The sequence below is a fragment of the Pristiophorus japonicus genome, chromosome 13 (assembly GCF_044704955.1).
Source record: "Pristiophorus japonicus isolate sPriJap1 chromosome 13, sPriJap1.hap1, whole genome shotgun sequence".
Lineage (NCBI taxonomy): Eukaryota > Metazoa > Chordata > Chondrichthyes > Pristiophoridae > Pristiophorus > Pristiophorus japonicus.
The window spans coordinates 128354975-128380722 of record NC_091989.1 but is presented as its reverse complement, the minus strand read 5'-3'; the positions used below and the strand labels follow the sequence as shown (position 1 = coordinate 128380722).

The window sequence follows — 25748 nt, the reverse complement described above, 5'->3', positions numbered from 1 at the left end:
ATATTTTTTTGAAAAAAATTAAAATGGACCGAACAAGAAATGAAATAGAGTCAATGCTGCACAGAAGGAGGCCATTCAGCCCGTCGAATGCTAACAGTTGGATCAGAATTCTTAGTAAAAGCTCACTTTAAAAAATTGCTTGCCCTCTTTCTTATAAAGCACCTATAGCAGAATGCTATATTAATTCAACAGGTTGTTGTATTGATATGACTCGCGCATTATGATTAGATTAAACTTTCCCATTCATTACCAGTTTCATTCAGAACAGTGAAGTCATGGGTAGCATTAACTCCAGGGCAGCAATTGTATCCTTACTTTCTACTACATGCACTGGATAGCAAGCTGCTTTCCCGTCAACTAATCTGGGTTGACAACAGGTTGAAGCTGCCTTCCTAAAATCTGCCTCCTCCATTTAGAATTATGTGTAGTGCATATCCCTGTCCTTGTGCTTGGGTGTTGTTTTCATCGGCCATCACAATTTGAAGTGGAGATGCTGATCTGGATTTACTAGTGCATGTAAATTCCAAGTTGCACCAGGGTTTAATTCCACGTCCATTCAAGTGCTGTAAATATAGATCAGATTGTAAACCTTGGAGGGGCCAAGTGTAAATGTGGCATCAGGTCCCAGAATATATTAGCATGGATAGAGGATTGGCTAACTAACAGAGAACAGAGAGTCAGGATAAATGGTTCATTCTCTGTTTGCCAACCAGTAACTAGTGGGGTGCCGCAGGGATCAGTGCTAGGACCCCAACTATTTACAATCTACATTAACGACTTGGAAGAAGGGACTGAGTGTAACGTAGCCAAGTTTGCTGACGATACAAGGATGGGAGGAAAAGCAATGTGTGAGGAGGACACAAAAAACCCTCAAAAGGACATAGACAGGCTTAGTGAGTGGGAAAAAATTTGGCAGATGGAGTATAATGTTGGAAAGTGTGAGGTCATGCACTTTGGCAGAAAAAAATCAAAGAGCAAGTTATTATTCAAATGGAGAAAGATTGCAAAGTACCGCAGTACAGCGGGACCTGGGGGTACTTGTGCATGAAACACAAAAGGATAGTATGCAGGTACAGCAAGTGATAAGGAAGACCAATGGAATCTTGGCCTTTATTGCAAAGGAGATGGAGTATAAAAGCAGGGAAGTCTTGCTACAGCTATACAAGGTATTGGTGAGGCCACACCTGGAATACTGTGTGTAGTTTTGGTTTCCATATTTATGAAAGGATATACTTGCTTTGGAGACAGTTCAGAGAAGGTTCACTAGGTTGATTCCGGGGATGAGGGGATTGACTTATGAGGAAAGGTTGAGTAGGTTGGGCCTCTACTCATTGGAATTCAGATGAATGAGAGATGATCTTATCGAAACGTATAAGATTATGAGGGGGCTTGACAGGGTGGATGTAGAGAGAATATTTCCACTGATGGAAGCGACTAGAACTAGAGGGCATGATCTTAGAATAAGGGGCTGCCCATTTAAAACAGATGAGGAAGAATTTCTTCTCTGAGGGTTGTAAATCTGTGGAATTCGCTGTCTCAGAGAGCTGTGGAAGCTGGGACATTGAATAAATTTAAGACAGAAATAGACACTTTCTGTAATGATAAGGGCTTTTGGGGAGCAGGCAGGGAAGTGGAGCTGAGTCTATGATCAGATCAGCCATGATCATATTAAATGGCGGAGCAGGCTCGAGGGGCCATATGGCCTACTCCTCTTCCTATTTCTTATGTTCTTATGGTAATATACAAGGATTCAGAATGAACATCAACTGTATTAAGGGAGAAATATATCCATCTGAAGTGGTTCATCACCTATAAATTATGAAGGGAAATTGCCTATTTACACTCTAGTGTTTATCAGCGATATGTTCTTGTATTTAAGACTTTAACAGTGACTTACACAGTTTATGTAGAACACTTCATGTGGTAGAAGAACGCAGGCACTTAACAAGGAGAAAGTGGATATGGGAGAAATTAAGCAGTGGTGGGACTGAGAGTTGAATTTTAGCTTTTGAAAGAAGTGAAAAGAAAGAAAGAACTTGCATTTGTAGTACTTTTGAAGTGTAGTCACTGTTGTAATGTAAGAAACAAGGCACCCAATTTGCACATAGCAAGGTCCCGTTTCCTAACTCGCACCAAGTCCCGCTCAACATCGCCCCTGTGCTCGCTGACCTACATTGGTTTTAGGGATGTTGGTTGAGGGATAAATATTCATCCAGGGCACCAGAGAGAACTCCCCTGCTCTTTTTTGAATAGTGCCATGAGATCTTTCACGTCCACTTGAGAGGGCAGATAGGACCTTGGTTTAATGTCTCATCCCAAAGATGAAACCCCCGACAGTGCAACAATCCCTCAGTACTGCACTGGGAGTGTCAGCCTGGGTTATGTATTCAAGTCTCTGGGGCTCAAATCCATGCCCTTCTGACTCAGAGAGGAGAGTGCTACCACTGAACCACGTTTGACATCTGAGGCAGAGTGGAGAGGGGTTGGAGGTTGTCTTCTCCCCCAACACCAGCTGCCCTCCCCACTCAGTGAGTTTCCTCAGCAAGTAGTTGAGTGAACCTATCTGGAAGGCCTCAGAGTTTGATTCCATCTGTGATCTGTGTCGAGTTAGCTTATCTGAGCTACGGATTCAGTCGGAGTTCTACAGGGGTCTCAGCTCGCCTTGGTTTGGAAGAGTGATAAGTAATGAGGTAGGATGTTTAGCTAGAGAGTTCCAGTACTCTGAATTAATGTCACTGAAGCAATGATTTTGAAAAGACATTTGATATGGTGCCACAGAAAAGGCTTGTTGATAAAACTAAGGTGCACAATATTAAAGAGAATGTGGCAGTATGAATAGGAAGGTAGTTTAAGGATGGAAAACTGGCAATAGTGGTTGATGGATGTTTTATGGATTGGATTGAGGTAAACAGTGGTATCCCCCAGGGGTTAATGTTGCGGCCATTGCTCTTCTCAATTATATTTTATATACACATCCATAGCTATATATATGATAAATGGAACAAGAAGCTGAGAAAGACCTCATGATCATAGGCAGTCCCTCGAATCGAGGATGACTTACTTCCACGTCAAAAAGTTCACAGGTGTTTCAATGGAGGACCTAAAATTCCAGGTCCTGAACTAAATCTTGAAGGTTGGAAGATGCCTGTGCGTGGATTTTTTTAACGTGTGGTGGCCGTTGCACACCAGCCACACACAGGTTTGACAGACCTAGGTCTTGGTCCAGTGACAAGGATTAACCAAGACGACTGGCTAATAATTAATTAACTAAGGCAATATTAAAAAGGATATTAGGAATGTTAAGAGAAAGCACGTGAAATTATTGGCCAGTAAAATTAAGGAAAACCCAAAGATGTTCTATAAATATATTAAGAGTAAGAGGGTAACTAAAGAAAGGGTAGGGCCTATTAAAGACCATGAGGGTAATCTTTGTGTGGAGGCGGCAGATGTTGGTAGGGTTCTTAACGAATACTTTGCATCTGTTTTCACAACGGAAAGGGGCAATGCAGATACTGCTATCGAGGAGGAGTGTGATATTCTGGATGAAATAAATTTAGAGAGAGAGGAAGTATTAAGGGGTTTAGCAACTTTGAAAGTAGCTAAGTCCTCAGGCCTGGATGAAATGCATCCCAGGCTGTTGAGCGAAGTAAAAGAGGAAATAGCAGAAGCCTTGACCATCATTTTCCAGTCCTCTTTGGATCTGGGCATGGTGCCAGAGGATTGGAGGACTGCTAATGTAGTACCCTTGTTTAAGAAGGGAGAAAGGGATAGGCTGAGTAATTTCAGGCCTGTCAGCCTAACCTCAGTGATGTGAAAATTATTGGAAAAAATCCTGAAAGACAGGATAAATCTACATTTGGAAAGGCAAGGATTAATTAGGGACAGTCAGCACGGATTTGTTAAGGGAAGATCGTGTTTGACTAACCTGATTGAATTTTTTGAGGAGTTAACCAGGAGGGCCGATGAGGGTAGTGCGTGCGATGTATATATGGACTTTAGCAAGGTTTTTGATAAGGTCGCACATGGTAGACTGGTCATGAAGGTTAAAGCCCATGGAATACAGGGCAAAGTGGCAAGTTGGATCCAAAATTGGCTTGGAGATAGGAAGCAAAGGGTAATGATTGATGGATGTTTTTGTGACTGGAAGGATGTTTCCAGTGGGGCTCCGCAGGGCTCAGTACTGGGTCCCTGGCTTTTTGTGGTATATATCAAAGATTTAGATTTGAATATAGGGAGTATGATTAAGAAGTTTGCAGACAACACTAAAATTAGCTGTGTGGTTGATAATGAAAAGCAAAGTCATGGGCTGCAGGAGGATATCAATGTACTGGTCAGATAGGCAGAGCAGTGGCAAATGGAATTTAATTCAGAGAAGTGTGAGGTGATGCGTTTTGGGAGGACTAATAAGGCAAGAGTATACACATTAAGCGGTAGGCCACTTAATAGTGTGGATGAACAAAGGGACCTTGGAGTGCTTGTCCACAGATCCCTGAAAGTAGCAGGCCAGGTGGATAAGGTGGTTAAGAAGGTATACGGCCTGGGCAAAGAATATAAGAGCAGGGAGGTTATGCTTAAATTGTGTAATACTTTGGTTAGGCCACAGCTGGAGTACTGCGTGCAGTTCAGATCGCCATATTATAGGAAGGACATGATTGCACTAGAGAGGGTGCAGAGGAGATTTGTTAGGACGCTGCCTAGAATGGAGAATCTTAGTTATGAGGACAGATTGGATAGGCTGGATTTGTTCTCATTGGAACAGAGGAGGTTGAGAGGAGACCTCATTGAGGCGTACAAAATATTGAGGGGCCTGGACATAGTGGATATTAAGGGCCTATTTCCATTCGTGGAGGGGTCTATTACGAGGGGGCATAGTTTTAAGATGGTTGGTGGAAGGTTTAGAGGGGATTTGAGGGGGCGGGGGGACTTCTTTACGCAGAGGGTTGTGGGGATCTGGAACTCACTGCCTGGAAGAGTGGTGGATGCAGAAACCCTCACCACTTTTAAGAGATGGCTGGATGGGCACTTAAAGCGCAGTAACCTGCAGGGTTGTGAACCTAGAGCTGGTAATTGGCATTAGACTGGATGACCTTTTGTTGGATGGCGCAGATATAATGGTAAATACTGCAGGGAATAGAATACGGCCAGGGTGATCTCCTGGACTAGTTTCGATCGCCTGGATGGGTCGGAGAGGAATTTTCCCAGATTTTTTCTGCTTAAATTGGCCTGGGTTTTTATCTGGTTTTTGCCTCTCCCAGGAGATCACATGGCTGCGGTTGGGGTGGAGTGTAGAATGCTTCAGTATAAGGGGTGTCGCAGTTGTGTGAGGCGGACTGGTTGAGCTGGGTGCTCGTTGCCTTTCCGTCATTGTTCAGAGGTTTATATGCAATCTGTAGGGCTGCTGACCAAGGGCGGTGCGGAAACGATGGGCCGAAATGGCCTCCTTCTGCGCTGTAAGTTTTTATATTTCTATGACTGGAGACCACATATCGCAGTGTGAGCTGGCCCGTGCTGCCCCTCGACCCTCGCCTCTCCTGGGCCCTGATCACATCCCTCTACAATCTCTCGCCGCTCCTTCGCCCCGACCTCGCCGCTCCTGCTGTACCTACCCACGCTCCAATCACCGACCTGGATCTTGGTGACATCCCTCTTCACTGCTGTTGTTCTCCTGCTCCAGCACGTGCTGCTCCCTGCAGTGGTATGCCGTCACACTGCTTCCACTCCCTGACCAAGGAACTGCTGGATATTCAATGTTAAGAGTGACTTGTCACAGAGAGGGATATAGATGACTGAAGTAGCTAGGCTGGTTCAGAACCAAAAGCAATGGAGTGAATTACTTTGGCCCCATCATCGCTGTGCCAAAAGTAGTGTATACCCTATTTACACGGGCAAATTTCCACACAACATAACAAAAAAAAAGAATCATGGTTTACTGTGAAGAGGACTATAAGTAATTTTAGAAGGCCATAAACAGGTTAGTAGATCGGGTAGATGGCTGTCACATATAATTTAATGTGGAAAAATGTGAGGCGATACATTTTGGGAGGACTTACAAGTTGAGGGCATACAAACTGAATGGTAAAACTTTAAAAGAAACTGGGAGACTTGGGGATTCAGAAACACACATCTTTACAAGTGGGAGGGCAGGCTGTTAAAGCTGTTTTTAAAAAAAAAAAACAAGGGATCCTCAGTTCTATAGAAATGTGTATAAAAATAAAGAAGTAATGCCTTCTCTTATTGGCTTCGATATCCTTCCTAAAATAGGACACCCAAAACTTGTCATAATGGGATGAAATTCAACTTCGGTGGGGGTATAAAACAATAGCAAATTGGCTGCCCGATGGACACCTCGCCCAATGGAAAGGAAAATTGGGCGAGGTGTCCAGCGGGCAGCCGATTTGCTATTGTTTTATACCCCCACCGAAGTTGAATTTCATCCCATTATGACAAGTTTTGGGTGCCCTATTTTAGGAAGGATATCGAGGCCAATAAGAGAAGGCAGAAGAAATTCATTATGACGATACTAAGGATGAGAAATTTTAGTTGAGTAGAGAAATAGAGGCCCTTCTCGATAGAATAGAAGAGGTTAAGAGATCTCATAGAGGAGTTCAAAATAATGAAAAACTTTTGATGAGGTAATGGAGAAAAGCTATTTCCACTGGTGGATAAGTCAATAACGAGGGCTTAAATTTATGATCATCACCAAGAGAAGGGAGAGGGTAGAAGGATTTTCTTGTTATTATGCAGAGGAATTTTAGGTTATGGAATGACCTGCGAGAAACTGTGGTAGAAGCAGAATCCATAATAGCTTTTAAAAGGAAAATGGTAATTATTTCAAAAAGGAACATTTTAAAGAATATAGAAATGGGGCCAGGGAATAGAATGGAAGAAAGTGGTGCAGGTGTGATATGCCAAATAGTCTCCTCCTGTGCTGTAAGGATCTGTGCTTCTATCAATGTGAAAAGCAGGTATAGGGTATTTGTATTTCCTCCATTTTAGCAGTTCTACATGCTATTTACACACGAGAGAGAAGGATGCAAATCTGCTCCCAAGCCGCACTCGTGATGAGAACAGGTCAGATTATCTGCCTCTGATTTTCCCCTCTCTCTATGCAGAGAAACAACTGGCCTCTGCTGTGTGCCAAAGCTGAGGTTGGCAACACTGTGTAGAAATTGGTTCTCACAACTCAATGGTACAACCCATCAGCGCTCCATCGCACTGCACTGCCTCCAGTACATTTGCCCTTTCAACCACAAGGGAATTATACTGACTTATTCTCAGAATTGTTAGCCGTGGCAGACCAGATTGATTACCAATTTGAACAACATAACATCCAAAACAACATAACTATGGTAATTATTAATTACACAAAATGTGTAATGACAACAATGAAGGTGCCACATATTAGATCATCTGGAGCCAAAAGCAACACTAATCATACAAAAGTTTTACATTTCCAGAATTATAGTTTTTTTTCCACAAAATAATGTACAGAATCTAGTTTCTCTTTTTTTCGTGTCTTGAACAAGGTGTCAAATAAATTTTTTCCTCATTTGTTATCCTCAACGTACTAAGGATAATTGAGGCAATGCAATGTTATGTGGAAGATAACTTAATTCAAAGAATGTGGAATAACGTGCCTGGAGGTGAGTAATCTACCTTTAAGCCATCTCCTAGTAGGTTTTATTTTCTCTTACAAATGCAGCATTGCAGCTGTCTGAAAACCTTTCGTTTCTTTTCGTCATACATCTCTTTAGTAGTTTTTATTGCTTAATTCTTTAAACTTCTTCTAAGAGCTTAATCAATCTCTTGTTCAGTTTAGAGCAGTGTTTGTATTTTAAAGTTTGCATTGCTCTAGTGGTGTGTTCATTTAGGGCTGACAACAGGCCCACGTGGCAGAAGTCCACTCGTTTTTATTACACTTGTCCTTACTCCAAGCAGTCAAACACAAAAAGAAAAGAATGTTTTTCACCAGCTTGCACCAGACACTTTTTTTTATATTAGTACTTTAAAGGAGCTTCTGTGGTGGTGAATATGCAGCTTTGGTAATCATGTGAATGATCAAAATACAGGAAAGTTGTGGTTCTTCAGAAACCTTGCCAACATCTCCAGCCTCTGAGGGTCTTTTTGCAGTTTCTTTTCCTGTACCTTCTTCCTTTTTCTTATCGACTTCCACTGAAAGGTCAGATGGAGCTGAAACTCGGACAGCTGTAGAACATGCATCTTGGATTGTTTTTAATTGCCTCCCCTTTCTCTAACAGAAGTAATTCTTGTGTGAACTGTCAAAACACTATCTGCCAAGCACAAGTGGACCATCCTTTGAGGTCACATGCATAATCCCAATGCATGGTTACAATTTAAATTGCCTCCTTTTGTTTTCGTTAATGTGTACAGAAGTTGTATGTGGGGAGGGTACAAGGCAACGGCCCTCTAAGCTAGATAACTTATTGTAGAAGTGTCACAATGGGAGCACATTATTTGTGTCTCCACAGCACAGTTGTTTAGCTTTAGCTTTGTGCATCCGACCACAAACTGGTTTATTCACTTAACAATGGACATTTTTTGGGGGGGGGGGGGTTGCTCCTTTGACCTTTGGTGCTTGCACTGACCCTCACGTATCACTTTAGAAATCCTTTTTCTCTCTCTTTCTCACTCTATTGCTCTCTATCCCCTTCTACTTTTCACTGTTAATGTTTCAATCACTAAAGGACAGTTTGATTATTATTTTACTAGCACTATGCACTTATTAATCATATACCACCTGTTATTATAGGGCTAAATACAAGTCACAAGTGGTTAAAATAGTAAAGGTGACAAAGTTGTTCTTTCCCTTTTTTAAGTGACATTTGGCTTCAGCAATGTACTTGTGGAGTGTACACTCCAGCACAATGAAATGCATTTGCTTGTGTGCTTTTGTAGCCTGATTCTATCCTGTAATTCTGAATCATTATTGAAGCATGCAGCAGACGGACTTCTTCAGCATTCATTAAGGACCATAAGTGCTTGCTGTAACTTGTGTTTGGATCTGACCAAAAGAGAAGAGAATTAAATACAAAAGACTGGAATACAACAAAGACTTCCTTTCTGCCTCAGTACTTCTGCAAAAACATATGTTCAGCCGTGCAGGCAACTGTTGGGTTAAGGACACTCTAAGGAAAAGAAAACAAAGGACGGTCTCTGCTCCTGCATTCACAATGGTTTGAAGCATATTCACTTGTTAAGGACTAGACTGTCAGCTGGTTCCTTTTGCAAGTGTAATTTCTTTCGTTCCTCTTCAAAAGCATTTTTTTGCTAATGTTTTACACTTCATATAATCTGGCGTGTATGCAAAGCCTACTTCTGTCCTGACATAATTGATGTCAGGCTAAAGGAGTAGCCCACTCTGAGGGTAAATCACCCATGGATTAGAGGGTGCCAAGTCACTTATCTTTTGTAACTTCAAGAACCCGAGTGGGCAAGCATGCATTCCTGGCAGCATAAGGTGCAGCTCTTAGACTTGAAGAATTGGGGTTAAAGCAGAATAACGGAAAATTCTAAAAGTGACCACATCCTTTCTTGTCTAGTCTTAAGGCAGCCTTATGTTGAACTACTAAAAATACCACATCACATTTATGAACCTGAGGGATAAAATGTCTGTTCAGAACAAAGTAAAACCAGAGATAAGTATGCTGGGTACAAAAGCACAGAAGCTGATACTAATTCTTTTAAACTCATTAAAAAGAACACAATGCGTCTGATTTTTCCTTAATGGGAAAATGGGCCCGGTAGCCGTACCGCTTCGTTAGTGGCAACGATTGGTCCACTGCAACCTTGGGGCCTATTGCTAGGTGTCTAAATCACCTCCCTGTTTCAGGCGGTAGGCCCTTTTTAATATGCGAATTGGGGTCTGATGACATACATAGGACCCCGATCGCCATTTTAAGATTGAACTGGTGGGAGGGAGCATGTGCCACACACGCCCCCATCAGGTACATGGGCGATAGAGCCAAAGAAGCTCTGAAACGGTAAATTTGAAATTATTTTTGTGGGACTCAGAAGTAGGAGTGCTACTCCAAGGCCTACAAAAGTACTGTAGGCCACAGCCAGCCCGGCTCACTCGCCTCTGCTTACCTTCGCAGAAAACTGTATCAGGGTTTGAGGACAATACTTTTGTTCAGTATTATTGGTTAAAACATGATAGTGTGGGTAGCTACAATATAAGCGTGAGAAGATCATCAGTTTATCTAGCATCATCATCATAGGCAGTCCCTCGGAATCGAGGAAGATTTGCTTCCACTCTAAAAATGAGTCCTTAGGTGGCTGAACTGTCCAATACGAGAACCACAGTCCAGTCAAGTGCACCAGAAAAGTCCAGATTTAGTCTTGTAACTGTGCTGATAAATTATCTCAGCCGGAGTAATGGTAGAAGTGCTACATGTTAACCAGGTTAGGGAGGGAACATTCTTACTCTTGATTAGTATCCAGCCACCCTTGGTGGAATTACGCATATATGAACATTGGTTGAGGGCAGGATTGGGCTTGGCTACTATGCCCCCAGTGGGTGAACAGCCTGTCGACATGCACTATCAATTCGTCCACATGAATAATACCCTCTTGGCTAAGGTACTCGAGGGTGACTGGCACCCATGGCAGAGTACTGCAGTAAGGAGTCAATGGCTTCGGGAGAGGAATGGAAGGGAAAAATTGGCTAGAAAGAAAAGAGAAGTTAACTGCTATAAAAGAGGAATTACCCCTTCCTTGCCAAAGTAGTAAATAAAAGCTATCTACACTTGGCAAGAATCCAGTCCTCCTCTGATCTTAGATAGATTGCACAAGGGCCTCTAACTTAACTTGCTGTTCTAACTTGAAGAGGGTCCAATCTTTTTATAACCCTCACTAGATCAGATGGGGGCGTTTAACAAGAAACTAAACTCTCTTGAACAGAGTTCAATTGCCCTATAACCTGAGCTTAAATCAGGCTACTGTAGGGTCTTAACAGCTGCTAACTATAGGAAGTAGCAGCCTCCCTTGACTATGGTAACAGCCATATATCTGAGGCTCCTGCTACAGAATTACTAAAAAAAAAGTAGTGACTGGAACGAAAGATTAGGACTAGATTAACAACAAAGGTAGTTTTATTTGAGGGAGGAAAGTGCAACCTGGTCAAGCAATCAGACGTGCAAGGCCTCCTAACCAAAGTGAGGAGGGGAAAGAAAGGGAAAACATCTGGATCATGGGAGATAAAATAAGAGAACTGACAGGCCTTTTAAACTTTGGAAGTGTGAAGGAATATACTTGGAGATAAATGAGTTACCAGAGATGTTTTCCAATCACAATCGATTAAATTTAATTAATTAAATATTTTATATTCAAGGGGGGGTTTAATATCAAAGCAGCAAACTATTTCACCACACCCCATTTGATGTCTGCAAGTCAGTAATAACACCAACAGGCTGAAACAGCCCAGGTAAAAAAGAAATGGCTAAAACAAAAACACTTAAAAAAAAATCATACTGGCTATGTTTATTTTAACTCTAAAACTTTGGATTATAGTCACTGCTCTTTCCCTTCAGCTTCTTGCGCCTAATAAATTAACAGTTACTGTCACCAGAGTTACAATTGGCAGTTTGTTAAATAACATAAATATTGAGTATTTATATACTGCTAATGAGGGAAGCTGAGGGACAGAGAGAAGAACAGAAGAATTGTTACTTGGTATGAGACAGGCTAGTCTGAGAGTTTCTGTAACAGTGGAGGGACCAGACATCAAATCCCATTTCCTGATCTAAGAAAGGAGTTATTTCAGCAGTAGTACTTACTGCATTTTGCGTGAAAGATTTAAGGCATTTTGGAAAGCTCAACCTTAGTCCAACTATACATGCCAGCGGCTTAACTACACACACTAGGCACTCCAACCCCAAATAGCCTGACAAGGGCAAGACAGTGAGTCTGTGCTATATGTGTTTCTTTCCTGTACATCCAAACATCAGGGGCCAAATAATAATATACAGAAGTATGAATTACTTGATGCTTCCTCTGTTCCATATGGTCATTCATGTCTTTGGCAATTAATCACACAAAGAATCAGAGAATGGTCTCAAATGCATTGATGTCAGTGTTGAGCTGTACCTGTGCCAGTTGAGACACAGGGCTTGTAGGCATACGACAGTGGAACGAAGCACTGATGGCTCCAAAGCCTGAGGAGCTGGCCTTTGTAACAACCTCTTCCAAGTGCAGTTTTTTTTCCTGAATAATAAAAAAAATCTTTTTCTCCCAGTGTCAAAAACAGACAAATTACTGAGTGAAGCTTGGAATTTTTTTCTCTCTTCATGCGCAAATGTAAACAAAGCATGTTACCTAAGTGGTTAATATTTAAGCCATAACATGTCAGCATTGCTGTGACATAGTTTAAAAAAAACTAATTGCCTCTGAGCTATCATTGGGAACCATGTCTTAACAGTAAGCAGGCTCTAACACTCCCTACCCACTGACTCCAGGAGTTTTGAGCCACCCACATCTATTGATTGTTGCCAGTTGTCTGCGGAAGAGAACAGGAGAAAATGCAGAGCGGTGTTAATAGTTTTCCCATTCATATTGAATGTTTACTGCAATAAAATTATATTAGTAGACAACGTGAAATAAAAAGTAAAACTACTTGGAGCAGCACTTTGAGATCCAAAATGAAAATGTAATTTGTTTGCTCAGAACTTCCAAGAAGCCTTGGGTTGTACAATTAGGATTGCGCTGTTATTCCAAGGCTTGTCCATTTACCCTTTCTCCAGAAAGATAATGATGCTGCGGTCTGAGCTTAGAACGTACCTGCACTTACTCTTCTGTTAAAGGCTGTGTTCACTTCTGCCTGTACGCTATCTGGAACTGGAGAGGTCACTCTTGTTTGGTGATTTCAGGAAATAGAGGAAAGAAATTTTCATCAGTCTGTAAACATTTGTCCTGTTCGAGTCTTCTGCTAACAGAAGAGTGAGATAAGGCAGGCAATCGGGGTGCCCAAACTGTTTGTTTGTTCTCCTGACCTGTAGTCTCAAACATACTGTCAGTCGCAGTCAGAGGGATGCAAGTTTAAAAATGTGAAAGCTTCACTCAGCAACAAATGAACAAGGGGCCTCAGAAGACAATTATCTGTCATTTACCTTCATTAAACTAATAAAGAAACAGAGACAGACAATCTTAGAGGGAAAATTGTTGGTGTGGTTTAAAACAGCAAGCACTCCTGTTCTTTCAGAGTTTCTGGTAGTTGTTGAGTCCGTTGTTTTTAGGTGAGATGTGCAATTGAGATGTGAAGAATGATTTTGTTTTTTCTGTATCTGTCTCTTGATAAGATCTTTGTCCAGGGTTTCCACATTACCTGAACCTTTTGACCCTTAACTTTGCTGTGCTGGCCAACTTGTAGCCATTTATTTAAAACTGAAAAGGTTCACCCTGAGTGCACCACGTAAATTGATTTACTGGAAATAAATATATTATCCATTTTGATCATCATTAACTTCATTTGCTTTATTGATCTGTCCATAGTAGAAGGGAGTAATAAAGATGATATTGATTTTTTTTCCTCGCTTTATTTGCCAATAGGCTATTTTATTAATTTTTAGTTTTATTGCCAGCTCTTTTTAATTTTTTTTAGACGAAGCTTTTGCTGTGTGAAATCAATAAGGCGGAGTGGTCTTTAGAAAAAAAGCACCAAATTATACGCTGTCTTTTGCCATTTCTTGAGGAGCGCCAGGAACTGAGAAAGAGCTGGATGGTAAGGTAAGGCCTGCATTCAGAGTCATCAGATATTTATAGTAACTGCTGTTTCCAGTAGTGCATGTTTTGTTTAACGTCACCAATTTCTTAATGAAAAAAAATCAATAAAGATGGTAAATGCTAAAATTAGGTGACAATATTATTGGCTTTTTTTGTAAGGGAGGGTTTGGTGGTGGGTGGGGTTTAGGAAACTGGCTACAGATGTTGCTAACCTTTACTTACATTGGGCATTTTAATCAAATGCAGAAGCCACTGCTGAAGAAACTATGTCTGGTCATCAACAAAATGCTGAAGTGCTTTGTGAAAGCTTAGCAGCAGCAGCCAGTATACAGGTTAAAGCTGAAGGAAAATGTCTGGAGTGTGGCGAGTTTGTCTTGAAACTTTGCTGGAAAGTGTGCCCCAGAGGCTGATACACCTATGACCCCTTTTTGTTTGATGTTTTCCCTACTCAGTGACCCATCTTGAACATGTGATGCATGAGAGTAGCACCAACAAATTGTTACCATACACCTCAGTTTACCTCATCAAAGCTTTAAGTTAACTGTTGGTTATGAAGCTGAGGCGATCCCTGTCAACTGGACTGAAGCACCAACAATGGTAGCTATCAACTGCCCAATGTTGAAAGCTATAAAACATCCGCCATGATACTTCTATGCTGCTGAAGCGGAGATCAGGCCATTGTGTATGTTGTCATTACATGGAAAACTATGTGCCAAAGCAGGAAATAATTAGCACTTGTGTTTTTCTAAAAAATCAGGCAGTTGTATTACACCAATTTACTTTCACTGGTGAAGGGGATCAGCTGGATTTGATAAGAGTAGCCCTCAACCTCCCACTTCCTGAATGTGTTAAAGTGACTACATCACATGAGGTAAAGGCTGCAGTTTGTTTGCCAGAACATAGCTTCTGATAGGCAATCTGTTATAGCTGTTCGAGAGGTGCTCAGGCCATTGGAACTGAGCATTCTTGACCTTTTCAGAGTAAAGGTCATTACTTGGTCAATAAAATATGAGAGGTGTTACGGATGGCAAGCAAACATTAAAACTGCCAGCTGTGAGATTTTGGAACACATTTATCTGTTTGTTTCTGTGTGCGAACTCTGCTGTAGACTGGTAAGGTCAGAATACAATAATGAAAATTATTTGCAGATTACACTGAGGCTTTACCACATTAGCGCAATAAACATGCTGAATGCTTATTGAGGCAGGATGCATTGGGCTTGATAAATGGACTGTAAAGATGCCCATCTGGCTTCTAGGCTGCCTTTTTAGGGGAGGACAGATTCAGAAAAAAAGGCATCGTGGATGTAGATCTACTGACCCATAATGAATCAAAAGTATAGATTAAGAAGAAAAAGTGAGAGGAAAAGAGGCCAGTATAGTAGAGGATGAATATATGATGAATGAGAGAGGGAGGTTCACATTGTGATGAATAGGAGGAGATTGATTGTAGGAAGGCAGACCATGCTCAAACTGAGAGCACAGCCTTAAAATGCTGAGAATGAAGCTTGGCTCTAAATGAAGATGTCGGACTTTTAGTTGTGCTTGATGTTCAGCTGCCCGCGAAGCCCTGTGACCCGAGTGCATTTTAAGTTATACTGGATTCCTTTTGTTTGCCGTGACCCTTCGTGCTTCCCTACCTCCGTCCTTCACCTGTGTCACTTTTGTCTGCGAGCTTTGAAACAAATCGGGGCTGTGCTGAATAGCTGTGAGCCCTCCTACAGACAATAGAAATGCTGTTTGATTAAATGCTACATTTTAACAGCCACCAGTTGTTGTTTGATTCCCCCAGAACATTTTCCTCTCGCCGTCTCCCCCTTTTGAAACCTTACGCCTCCTCTTTTTCAAGGATAAATAGGATACGTTCTTCTTTTCTTCATTATTCACTGTGATGTGTGTATTTGTGAAGGACAATGGAAAGGATTTTTAAAACTAAGCTGTAAGATTATTTTGGAATCCACAGGAGAAAACAAAAACCTGGATAAATCGGCAGCCTACAGAAAATGATGAAGTAAAGGCCTGGGATTCGGAAAGCTGGGACTTTATAGTAAAGAATTAAGAGTGTTAGTATAGAGGTGAAAAGAGCTTCTGTCTGCTTTGCTAAAATTAATTGTGCAGAGAAGCCTAATGAAAGCAGCTTAGAAAAAGAACAGTTGTTCCTCGTTCATTACTAATGAGATTTTTCATTAAGTTAAATTGCTATTGGCTCGCTGAAAGGCAAAGTGAGGCTCTAAACCCTGAATGGACAAGTCTAGCTGGCTTACAAAGCACCTAAGGAGCCACATACAGGTATTTGGAAATAACGGCGGGCTTGTCGACAGATGTTCAGGAGATCGTGTTGGTTAGACTCATATTTCTCTTCCAGGCAGCATATACTATGTACGTCAGCCCAGGTGCAAGGTGGCCTTGCCAATAAAGTGTCTCCTCCCAGCTCAGAAGCTCATCCCCACATCAGGGTACGGGGGGCTGTAATTAACACTCAGAAGGTTCAAGCTTTACTGGAGTGACGTGTGCAGTAATGATGGTGTTAGCTTCCTTAATTTCCCAGTTTCATCATCAATTATACCATGTGTTTCATCCAGTTGGTGCTACCCTCCCATTGTTAATTATAACCTACAAGACTGTTACAGTTAATTTTATGGCAAGCATATTGTCTCTTCAAGGCTCCCGAGCAGCTCATAAATTATCTTGAAGGTGAAATGTAACTTGGGGAAATAGTTATGAAAATTCCATCCATCTCGCTTAGGAGGCGCAGCTGCTACTGTCAGCTGCATTGCCACTGCATTGTGAAGGAATTATGGTGGGTCAGGCCTAGGAGGCTGGGCCCAGGCTGTCACCACAGAGGAAGCCTGTCCTGGCCCTGTCAGACATGCACCTTCTGCCTATCCCCTGTGGCCTCTCCTTTCAAGCAATAAAAGGCAGGCTGTGCAGGTGTATGGTCCCAGAGCTGTCTGTGTTCATTATTTAACAGGATCCTTCTTTAGGTAGGCAGGTATGAAGACCTTTTTCTTTACTGCTGTCATGATGAGGAGTGGCATTACAGGGGTTGGGAGGTACACAACTTGTTAAACTGCATAATGTCCCCCCGCCCCTACTCCCTCCGAATCAAAACAATTAAAGGATCCTGATTTAAACTTTTAACAAGAAAATCATGTTAACAAATTTAAGCGCAGAGGATCTGTTCTTCACCGAATTAATTTGTAATTTTTCATAGATGCTTTTTACTTTTCTTTCCAGTGTTTTTCTCTCTCCTCTTACTGGGGTGGGATTTTACAGGTGTGGCAACCCTTGGGTGCATTTATATCTGTCTGAGTTCCAGCACCCTCTTAACTGTCCTGTTTAGGGAAGAACTTGTGAATGCTTGGACACGTGAACACACACAAATCTTTCAACAGTCAGAAATTTAAATGTTTAAAAAGTAGGGACGGGAAAATCCCAACTTTCTGTTTAAATTGAGTATGGTAGATACTCAAAGTGCCCAGGTATCCAACAGACCTGCTGAACACCTTGCAAAACAGGTTTGATATAGCACGGGATTCACATTCCATACACTGTCAAACTGAAGCAATCTGAAACGACTGCCTTCAGGGAGTCTTAACATCATTTCACTCCTGAGATAAGTTGGGGCCTGACTACGGATTTACATTGCCAATTTAGCATTGCTGCGAAGCAGACATTAAACTGGCAGTATAAATGTACCTCACACAAGTAGCCATTCTTCAGTCCAGTCAGTGACTGCTGATGGATTATTCAGGTGTGAGGAGACACCAAAAGCCGAGTCTGATTCTGTCCTCTCCTCACCTAATATCCACATACATGTACTTTCTTTCAGAGGGGTCGCTAGATACTGGTTGTGAACTCTGGATACTGAATGGGAACTCCAGCCATGCGGGTCCCCAGCTGTGATTGACTATTTCAGACTATTTCTGGCCTTTAAAGCTTAATACCAAACTAATTGTTTCTAAGTTTGGAATGTTGACTGTATTAAAATATTACAAAGAGGCAGCTGGCAATGTGGCTCTTTGGTCTAATAATATGTTGTGCCATGAATACTGAATGCTACAAACTTGAGTTAAGAGGCATAAGCACCAACTGAAAATTATGTTGTTCTAGGGATTACAGAAGCATGGCTCAGCCCATAAGGTGGGAGTGAATTCAGTAAGTAAGGGTGTAAGACATTGAAAAGAATAGAGAAAACAGGAGAAGTGGTGAATAAGTTTGAAATAAATGAAGCTGAATTGATGTCCCAGTGAAAGGCACAAGGTGAAATAGTTTGGCTTGGGTTAACAAATGGGCAGAAAAGGCTCCCCTGATGATTCACCGAGCTTATCCAATGAGTAACTATGTCATACAAACCATGAAGGTCTCGAGTGCAATACCCGTCTGTGCTGAGTTAGTAGATGGCCCTGGTAGTGGTAGGGGTTCCAATGCCTCTGGATTAGGGAGTGGAAAAAAATCAGCAACCTTTGCTAGAAGTGTACATGTGAGGTTGGGATTAGGCTCTCTGTGGTCAAATAGCACAAATAATAACTTCAGTCAGGTGCAAGTAGAACCATACCCCATAAAGGAGTTATAAACAAAAATACTGACCCCTACTGGGAGGATAGTGATAACATTTCATGACAGGTATACACAGAAAATGTAATCATGGGTGACTTCAATCAAGCCTGTATAAATTGGATATTCCTACTGGAAATGAGGCAACAGAATAAGAACTAGTGAGTGTGATTGACCCAATTTGTTTAGAATCCCACTAGGGATAACTCACACATAGTTTAGGTTCTTACAAGCGAATCAGGATAGCATCCATAGTGAAACTTTTAGGGACAAATGATTGTATAATTAAATATTGTTTGGTAATAAGTACCAATAAGAACCTGTATGAAAATATAATATTCGGGAGCAGGTGAGGTATAGGAGAGACCCAGGAGTGCGTGAAGAGCATGGCTGTGATGTCATTGGTGGCAGTAGATGTTATTAAAATAGGCTGAAAGAGGTTACAGCGTCACCTCCGCAACAGTTAAGAATAACAGTCAATACCATGGCCATGTTACTATTGATCCCAATGTACTGGAAGCATTACAGTGTTACAGGTTTTTATATGTATGATATAATTTTCAAATAAATGCAAGTTAAACTGGGTAGTATTGCTGAAAATATCTCAGTTGAGGAAAATGTAACTTTTAAAACCATTATATGTTGAAATTGTAAGATAATTATATATTGTAGAAAATAAATGTAAGCTAACAGACCAAAATGGGTGCTTTAGGCAACTAATATCGGAATAAGCAAGAAACTATACGAAGCATACAGGGGAAAAGCGAGGGGCCAAACTGTTGGAGGAGCACAAGAATACTCTAAAATAGGTTAAAAATACTACAGGTAGGAAAAGGACCCTAGAGACATATATAATAAAAGATGTACTAGATTTTCCACCACTGCTGATAAATGGGCAGAAAATCTAGTCCATAAAGCAAAATATTAAAACATCACTACAGTTTTACAATAGTAAAAGAGTAGTTAAAGAGGAAATTAGAACTCTAAAATTGTGGTGGTAATGAATTTGGACAAAATAAAATACAGGGTACCCCCTGTAGTAGAAATATTAAATATTTTCTGGCAATCTTCACTATGTAAGATAACACTAATTTGCTATTCAATTTTTGTAATACACACACTTTCATTGGAATTTTGAAGTCAATATGGTAAAAGCACTTGATAGTTAAAGAGATTTAAGATTGGGTGAGATAGCATGTTTTCCTCTGGTGCTGAAGGAGACCGAGGAGGAATGTTCTGGAGCGTTGCCCAGTGCCATACAGGAGTCATTGAGGACTGGTGACGTCCCACAAGAATAGAAGTTGAGCAAATACCCATGTTTAAAAAAGGTAACAAACATGACTATCAATAGCAGATAAAATAACAGAAGAGCTTTCCACAGGATTAGGCTGAAAGATTATCTATGTGGCAATAGCAATGTGGCATTCGAGGTAAAAGATCATTACCAGCAAAACAGATAAAGTAGATAACGTGACTTCCGATAATGCAGTTTGTATGACTAATCAGACAGCTATTTGATAAGTACCACATGAAAGACTTCTACTTAAGCTAATAGCCACAGGAATCTAAGGTAGAAAAAGTTGGCTACAAAATAGAAAGTACTCAAGAGCGGCCCAATGTCGGACTGTGTGGGTGGAGTTTCCCAAAGGTCAGCACTTGGACTCTTGTTGCTTTTGATTCACTTAAATGACCTAGACACCACCAACTTACTTGAAACAATTGCTGGAAACACTACAATTGCTGGAAACACTACAATTGAGAGAATAGTAGAGCAAGGCTACAGCTAAAGGCTTGCAAGAAGATTTAGATCTGTTGTGCAGTTGGGCAGGCAAATGACAAATGAAAGTTGAAGTGGTACAATAGTATTTTAAAGTTAAAAAAATGTACATATAATTAGACAATAACTGAACAGAATTAACATAGGAGACTGAGAAAGGGACTTGCAAATAATAGTAGACACATCACTTTCAATGTCTGGATAATGTGGAGAAGCAACTAAAAAAAAAGAATGCTGGGATGCATCACTGTGCAGTACAGGTATACAGAGGTTATGCTCGTGCTTTACTGGTCAGATTACACATGGCGTGTTGTGTTCAGTTTCAGTCACCACACTACAAAAGAAATCCACAGGTATTGAAAAAGGTACAGAGAAGAGCAACAAGATTCTGTGTGTAAAGGGAATACGTTAAGGTGAAATAATGGAGAAGCTCAAACTACATTTTAGCAAGGAAGCGGTTAAGGGTGATTCCTATCAAGATTTATAAAATATCAAATTATATAGATAAACTATATAATACTGTAGAATACATCAGGAAAGCAGAACAATGAGACATATTTTAAAATGAGTAAAAAGTAAACTTAAAACCAATATTAAGAATAACTTGTTCAGAAAGGGACAAGTGTTTGAAATAAATTTGCCAAAGGGGGTGGTCGGGACAAAAACATAAGAGACATTCAAAAGGGAGTCAGATGTTACGATAGAGGAGCTACAACATTCGTGGGACCGACAATGGCAGGCGAAATGGCCTTTTCTCACACTTAGCATTTCTTATGTTCTAATGATGCATGTTTTCCCAGATGAACTGGCACTTAGGGGAGGCCATTGAGAGGCGGTGAGTGGGATAATTTTACAAATCTGTGTTGCTGGTGAGAAGCTTTGCTAGCCTGCCACACACGTTGGAAAATCACAAGGGCGTTGCTCATGAATGTTCCGTAAGAGTTGGGAAATTGTCGGCAGCACTTGGCCAAACTTCCAATATACCTGATGGGAGAGGTAAAATGATACCTCCCAAGAAGATGAGAAGATAAAAGAGAGAACATATCCTGTCATGCCAATCTTGCCCACGTCCTAGTGCCATAAAAGCATGGCGCCACCCTGCCCCCTCAGCTAAGATTTATTCAAAAGTACCTGGAAGGAAAATTAATTTGGAAAAAAAATGTTTGAAACCACAAAACATGTTTAATTCACGTTGCTACATGGATTAATGGAAAGAAGCAATCCGACTGGTTCAAAGATCAGACATTAATGTGTGTAAAAGCCCACTTTCTTAAACTGAGTGTCATGGATCAAAAGCTGCACTCTATGCGAGTTCTTAACAAACTTGCATATTGCCGCATTGAAAGAACAAATTTGAAAATTGTCATGTATACTAATGGTTGTAATGAGTGCCCCAGGGTGTTCTATCTGGAATGGGGAACCTGGCGATGATTAAAGCACTAGTCTGCACCTCTTGCTTTAATCATCTCTCGATGCCCTATTCCAGCACAAAAACACGCTGCAACTAGTTTTGGCTGATAAACCAGAAAATTTAAATCTTTATACTTCTGATTTCTTTGCAAATCCCAAACGCTAAAAAATAAAAAGATACAAATGATTTTTTTGGGAAAAAGTTAAGAATATGAGGGTTTTGATTTAATATTGAAGTGCTATACAGGTTGAACCTCTCTTATCCAGGACTCCCTTATCCGGAACCATTCCTTGTCCGGAACCATTCCTGGCCACCGAGTGGCGCATGCGCAGAACTCTTAACATGAACAAATTGAAGTCCTTCCTCGCTGCCTGACCCCGCGATCCCGCCTCCCCCTCCCCCATGATCTCTCTGTCGCACTCCCAGCCCCAAGCCAGCCAGCCCCGATATCCCCGTGCTCAGTACTTGTACCATCCAATTTAACATGACCACCCCTCGTCTTTAAAAATCCCTTATCCAGAACAGGCCAGATCCCAAGGGTTCTGGGTAAGGGAGGTTCAACCTATAATATAGTGAAACTCCAGTATTTAGAGCTTTGTAAAACTTGATAGATTTTCCACAGCCAGCATTGGAAACCCAGTTTTTTGTGACTTAACCTGATGAAACAACAACAATGCCCTCTTATTTAATAAAAAAGTTAGGTCATTTCCAGGAGATCCTGATGTTTCCTCAGTCACTTTTTCTCAATGCTCCTCTGAACACGGTGGGCTGTGCAAGTCACATTACCATCTAATAAATGTGTAGTTGTAACCTCTCTTTACGTTACCATCACGAAAATGCCCCATTTCTATTCAATTGTATCTCTATTATATTCTTTCACTCGTGTTTCTATTTGACTGAGACAGTAGCCTTTTTTTGAAAAAAAAATTGCAATAAATTGTGTGTAGTTGAAAACACTCAAGTTCACAAGAGTATTGGAAAGAAAGACCTGCTAACATTGCAGGAGTAAATTATCTTACTGAAAACACTTAATTTACAAAATTGAATATTTTTTATTTTCACTTGCCTCCTATATTCACCACACACTACTCCAATGATTGAAACTATAGGAGGGTAGCATGTTCCCAGAACTTTGTTGATGTCACTTTTTAACAGGTCTCAAATGTACCTCGGCTGACACATTATTTCTTGTTCTTCCTCATTTGGTGCTATTCTCACAGCTGGATCATAATGTTGTAGGCTAGAGCTCCACATCAGGGTTTGAGCATATAATCTAGGCTGACACTCAAAGCGCAGGAAATCCAGATTCAGTTCTGCTGAATCAGGTGGAAGTTGAAGATCCAATGACACTATTGAAAGAAGAGCAGGAAGTTGTCCTAGTCCAGTCCAATATCCTCCTTCAACGAACGCCACCTAAAAACTGATTGACTGGCTAGTCATTCATCTCATTGCTTGTTTGTGGGACATTATTAATGTAGAATGGCTGCCGTGTTTGCCTTCATAACAGTCACTGCACTTTGAAAAGCAATTTATTCTAAGGCACTCTTTGATGTGCGTAGTGCTAATTAAACACAAGTGTTACTTATTACATTTGATTATTTTTCCAAATACAGTCTTGATTAGGTTATAACGAATTTTAAACAGTTCCAATTTATGTGTATATGTATTAACAGTTAGTACTGCAAAACATGTTTTAAATTTTTGTTTACATGAATCACTACTTTTACATTGAAAAGGGTCCAGAATTGAGGAAACAAATCCGAACACTGGATACCAATGAACCACATTTTCATAAGTAGGGTACATTTTCTCGTCAGTTAAACACTAAAGGGAAAGCTGATCTACTGCATCACTGGAAGTGCATGACTTGTAATATTGAAATACCTATTTTATTCTCTTTTGAGCAATTGCATCGTCTATATCAGATACAGGTACTAGGAAGGAGCCAAAGAATCAGTATAGTAAGTAACAGAAGCCAGTTTGGATTTCATCATATATATAATTAGCTGTGATGAAAAGAGAGCTCCTGGCTTCAGTTCAATTCTGTACTGGTCAGAAACAATGAGAAGACCTTTAACTTCAAATTCTGTCGTTAAGAAATCTGTCTCCTCTTTAGGCTGAGGCAGACTGGCATTTCTGACAGAACGTGTAAACAGATGCGAGCATTGTTACTAATGACAGGTGATTATAAGTGGCATGGGTGCCAGGGTAATTAAACCATTCCTTGACAGCAACATTTGGTGCTGTGGTATTCCTGCATTAGAATAATTGTTGCAGCACATTTTCACCTGCTAGGCCACAGCTTCGAACATCATTAATTTTGTACTGGAACATGGTGCCTGGAGAAATGGACTCAGGCTCATTTTCTGCAACACTATTTGCTGGGTGCCCAGAGTTCTTCAGAGTCTTGTGGCAGCAGTTCTGTCAGTGTTATATGACAAGAAGCATTTTGCAGTAATGACAGACAGTGGCTATGACTGACAGAATCTCTGAGCGAATTGAGCAGGTTCAATTACGAGAGAAAGAAGGTTACCTGGGATAAAACCAAATGGTCCAATTGTGCTTGGTTCTGACCCCTTGACTTCAAATCATGCTGCAGCAAAGCAAGCGGGTGATACCTTTACCATCTCTAAGTCACACTGATAAAACTGTTTAGATTTTCTTGTTTGAAAGAATCCGACTGCGGCATGTTTGTAAAGTGAAACATGATAGTAAAACAAAGGCAGTGGCACTACTCATTTTCTTCTCTCTTACGGGCAGAAAGTGGAGCATAGTCATTCTGCCTAAGAATTTATCTAGGACATAGTTTCCAGAAATCAATACAAGATAAATGATTGTTCCCTGAACTTCCCCCTCCTGCTGTGACGGTTATATTGCTGCTATTCACCTGTAGCCAACCTGACGCCAGTGTAAATGGGAGAGCTTGCTGTCGAGAGTATCTTCTTTTGCTGTTGCCATTCAGTATCGAGTGCACTTTTACACTTGTTTTGAGCCTGATGCCTGAAGCTTCAGATAAAGTTATACCAAGGAGCTTAATTAAACTGTCTCTGTCTGCCCTCACTTGACTGCCTTTATGATATCATTTAACTAACAGACATTCCTAACTACTGAAGCTAGTAGCAGCATGTCTCTGACGGGACAAGTAAAATGAATAAAATTTGTTAATATGTGCTAGCACCTTTTCCAACATGCCAGACAAATTCACGAGCACTTGCTGTTGCGCTTTTAGCTTTGTAATTGTTCCGCATACTAACTATTTCATTCTGAGGTATAGTAGACGTGAGAGGGAAAATCCCCATGAAACAAGCATCTGGTTATATCCATTATATAGGTCATGTATATTATAGAGACGTAAAGAAAATTACCCCATCATTTTCTGCACTAAACTTGTGATCTGTTAAACAAGCTTATTTAGAATATTCATAGATTTCTTTCTGTATTCTTACAATCTGATATTTTTAGCTGGTCTTCAAACATTTTGCCATGGAAAATGTTCGATCTTCTCAAGGGCAGCATAGCGATGAGATGTATTGTTATATCAGTGACTGCATCATGGAGTGTTACAATGAGTGATCCTCTGGGATATGTTTGTGATCTCAGCTATGCTGGGAGAGACTCAAAATTGAGGCTGGACACTTCCCTACAGGTACCTACCATGATACATAGTGCAAGGAGCCCGAAAAAGGCAGCTTAACCTTGTCCTCTCTTTTACTGTTTTTCGTAGCTTACAAATAATTTCTTTTAAGAAAGTACCATCCTCAAAATGGCTTCTGCAACTACATTCTGGGAATTTTTCTTCTATTCTTTTGGCATTGGATGAATTACATCAAAAAGAAGCCCATCAAACCAATACTGTTGATTAATAACAAACAAAAGGGTCTCTCAGAACACACTTGAATACTGGAAACAATTCATGTGTATCACTGGGCTATTGGACGACAAAATAATCGAATCAGGATTGGATTATCATATGCAGCACTTGCCAGACACCACAGGTAGCCATTGGCATGCCACAGTGTATATGGCAGGGAACTTTCTCTTGACAGTGAAGTGCCTCTGTTTCACAGATTGATTTCTTAGAGGTGAGACTGTATTTCAAAGGGTTTTATGGGTATATAGATTGGCCACTTAGGGGGTAATTTTAACCTAACTCCCCGGGCAGGTATCCCACGGGAGCGGGTGGAACACCCCACCACCTTCATTTACTTCAATGAAGAGTAAAATTTGGTGGGATGTAAAACCAGCTTTGCATCCAATCCTATCAGAT

At 40.8% G+C, this 25748-nt stretch overlaps 1 protein-coding gene across 5 annotated transcripts in view; it reads left to right on the top strand.

Moving 5' to 3' along the window:
• fto (FTO alpha-ketoglutarate dependent dioxygenase) overlaps positions 1-25748 on the top strand; it is a 494305-nt gene that overhangs the window by 194521 nt on the left and 274036 nt on the right. For 3 of the 5 annotated variants that reach the window (XM_070897991.1, XM_070897993.1, XM_070897995.1), the window contains one exon: positions 13616-13735. In XM_070897991.1, coding sequence (XP_070754092.1) covers positions 13616-13735 — 120 coding nt within the window. Of the gene's footprint in view, positions 1-13615; positions 13741-25748 lie in introns of all 5 variants that reach the window. The other 2 variants (XM_070897992.1, XM_070897994.1) reach the window with 1 other exon arrangement.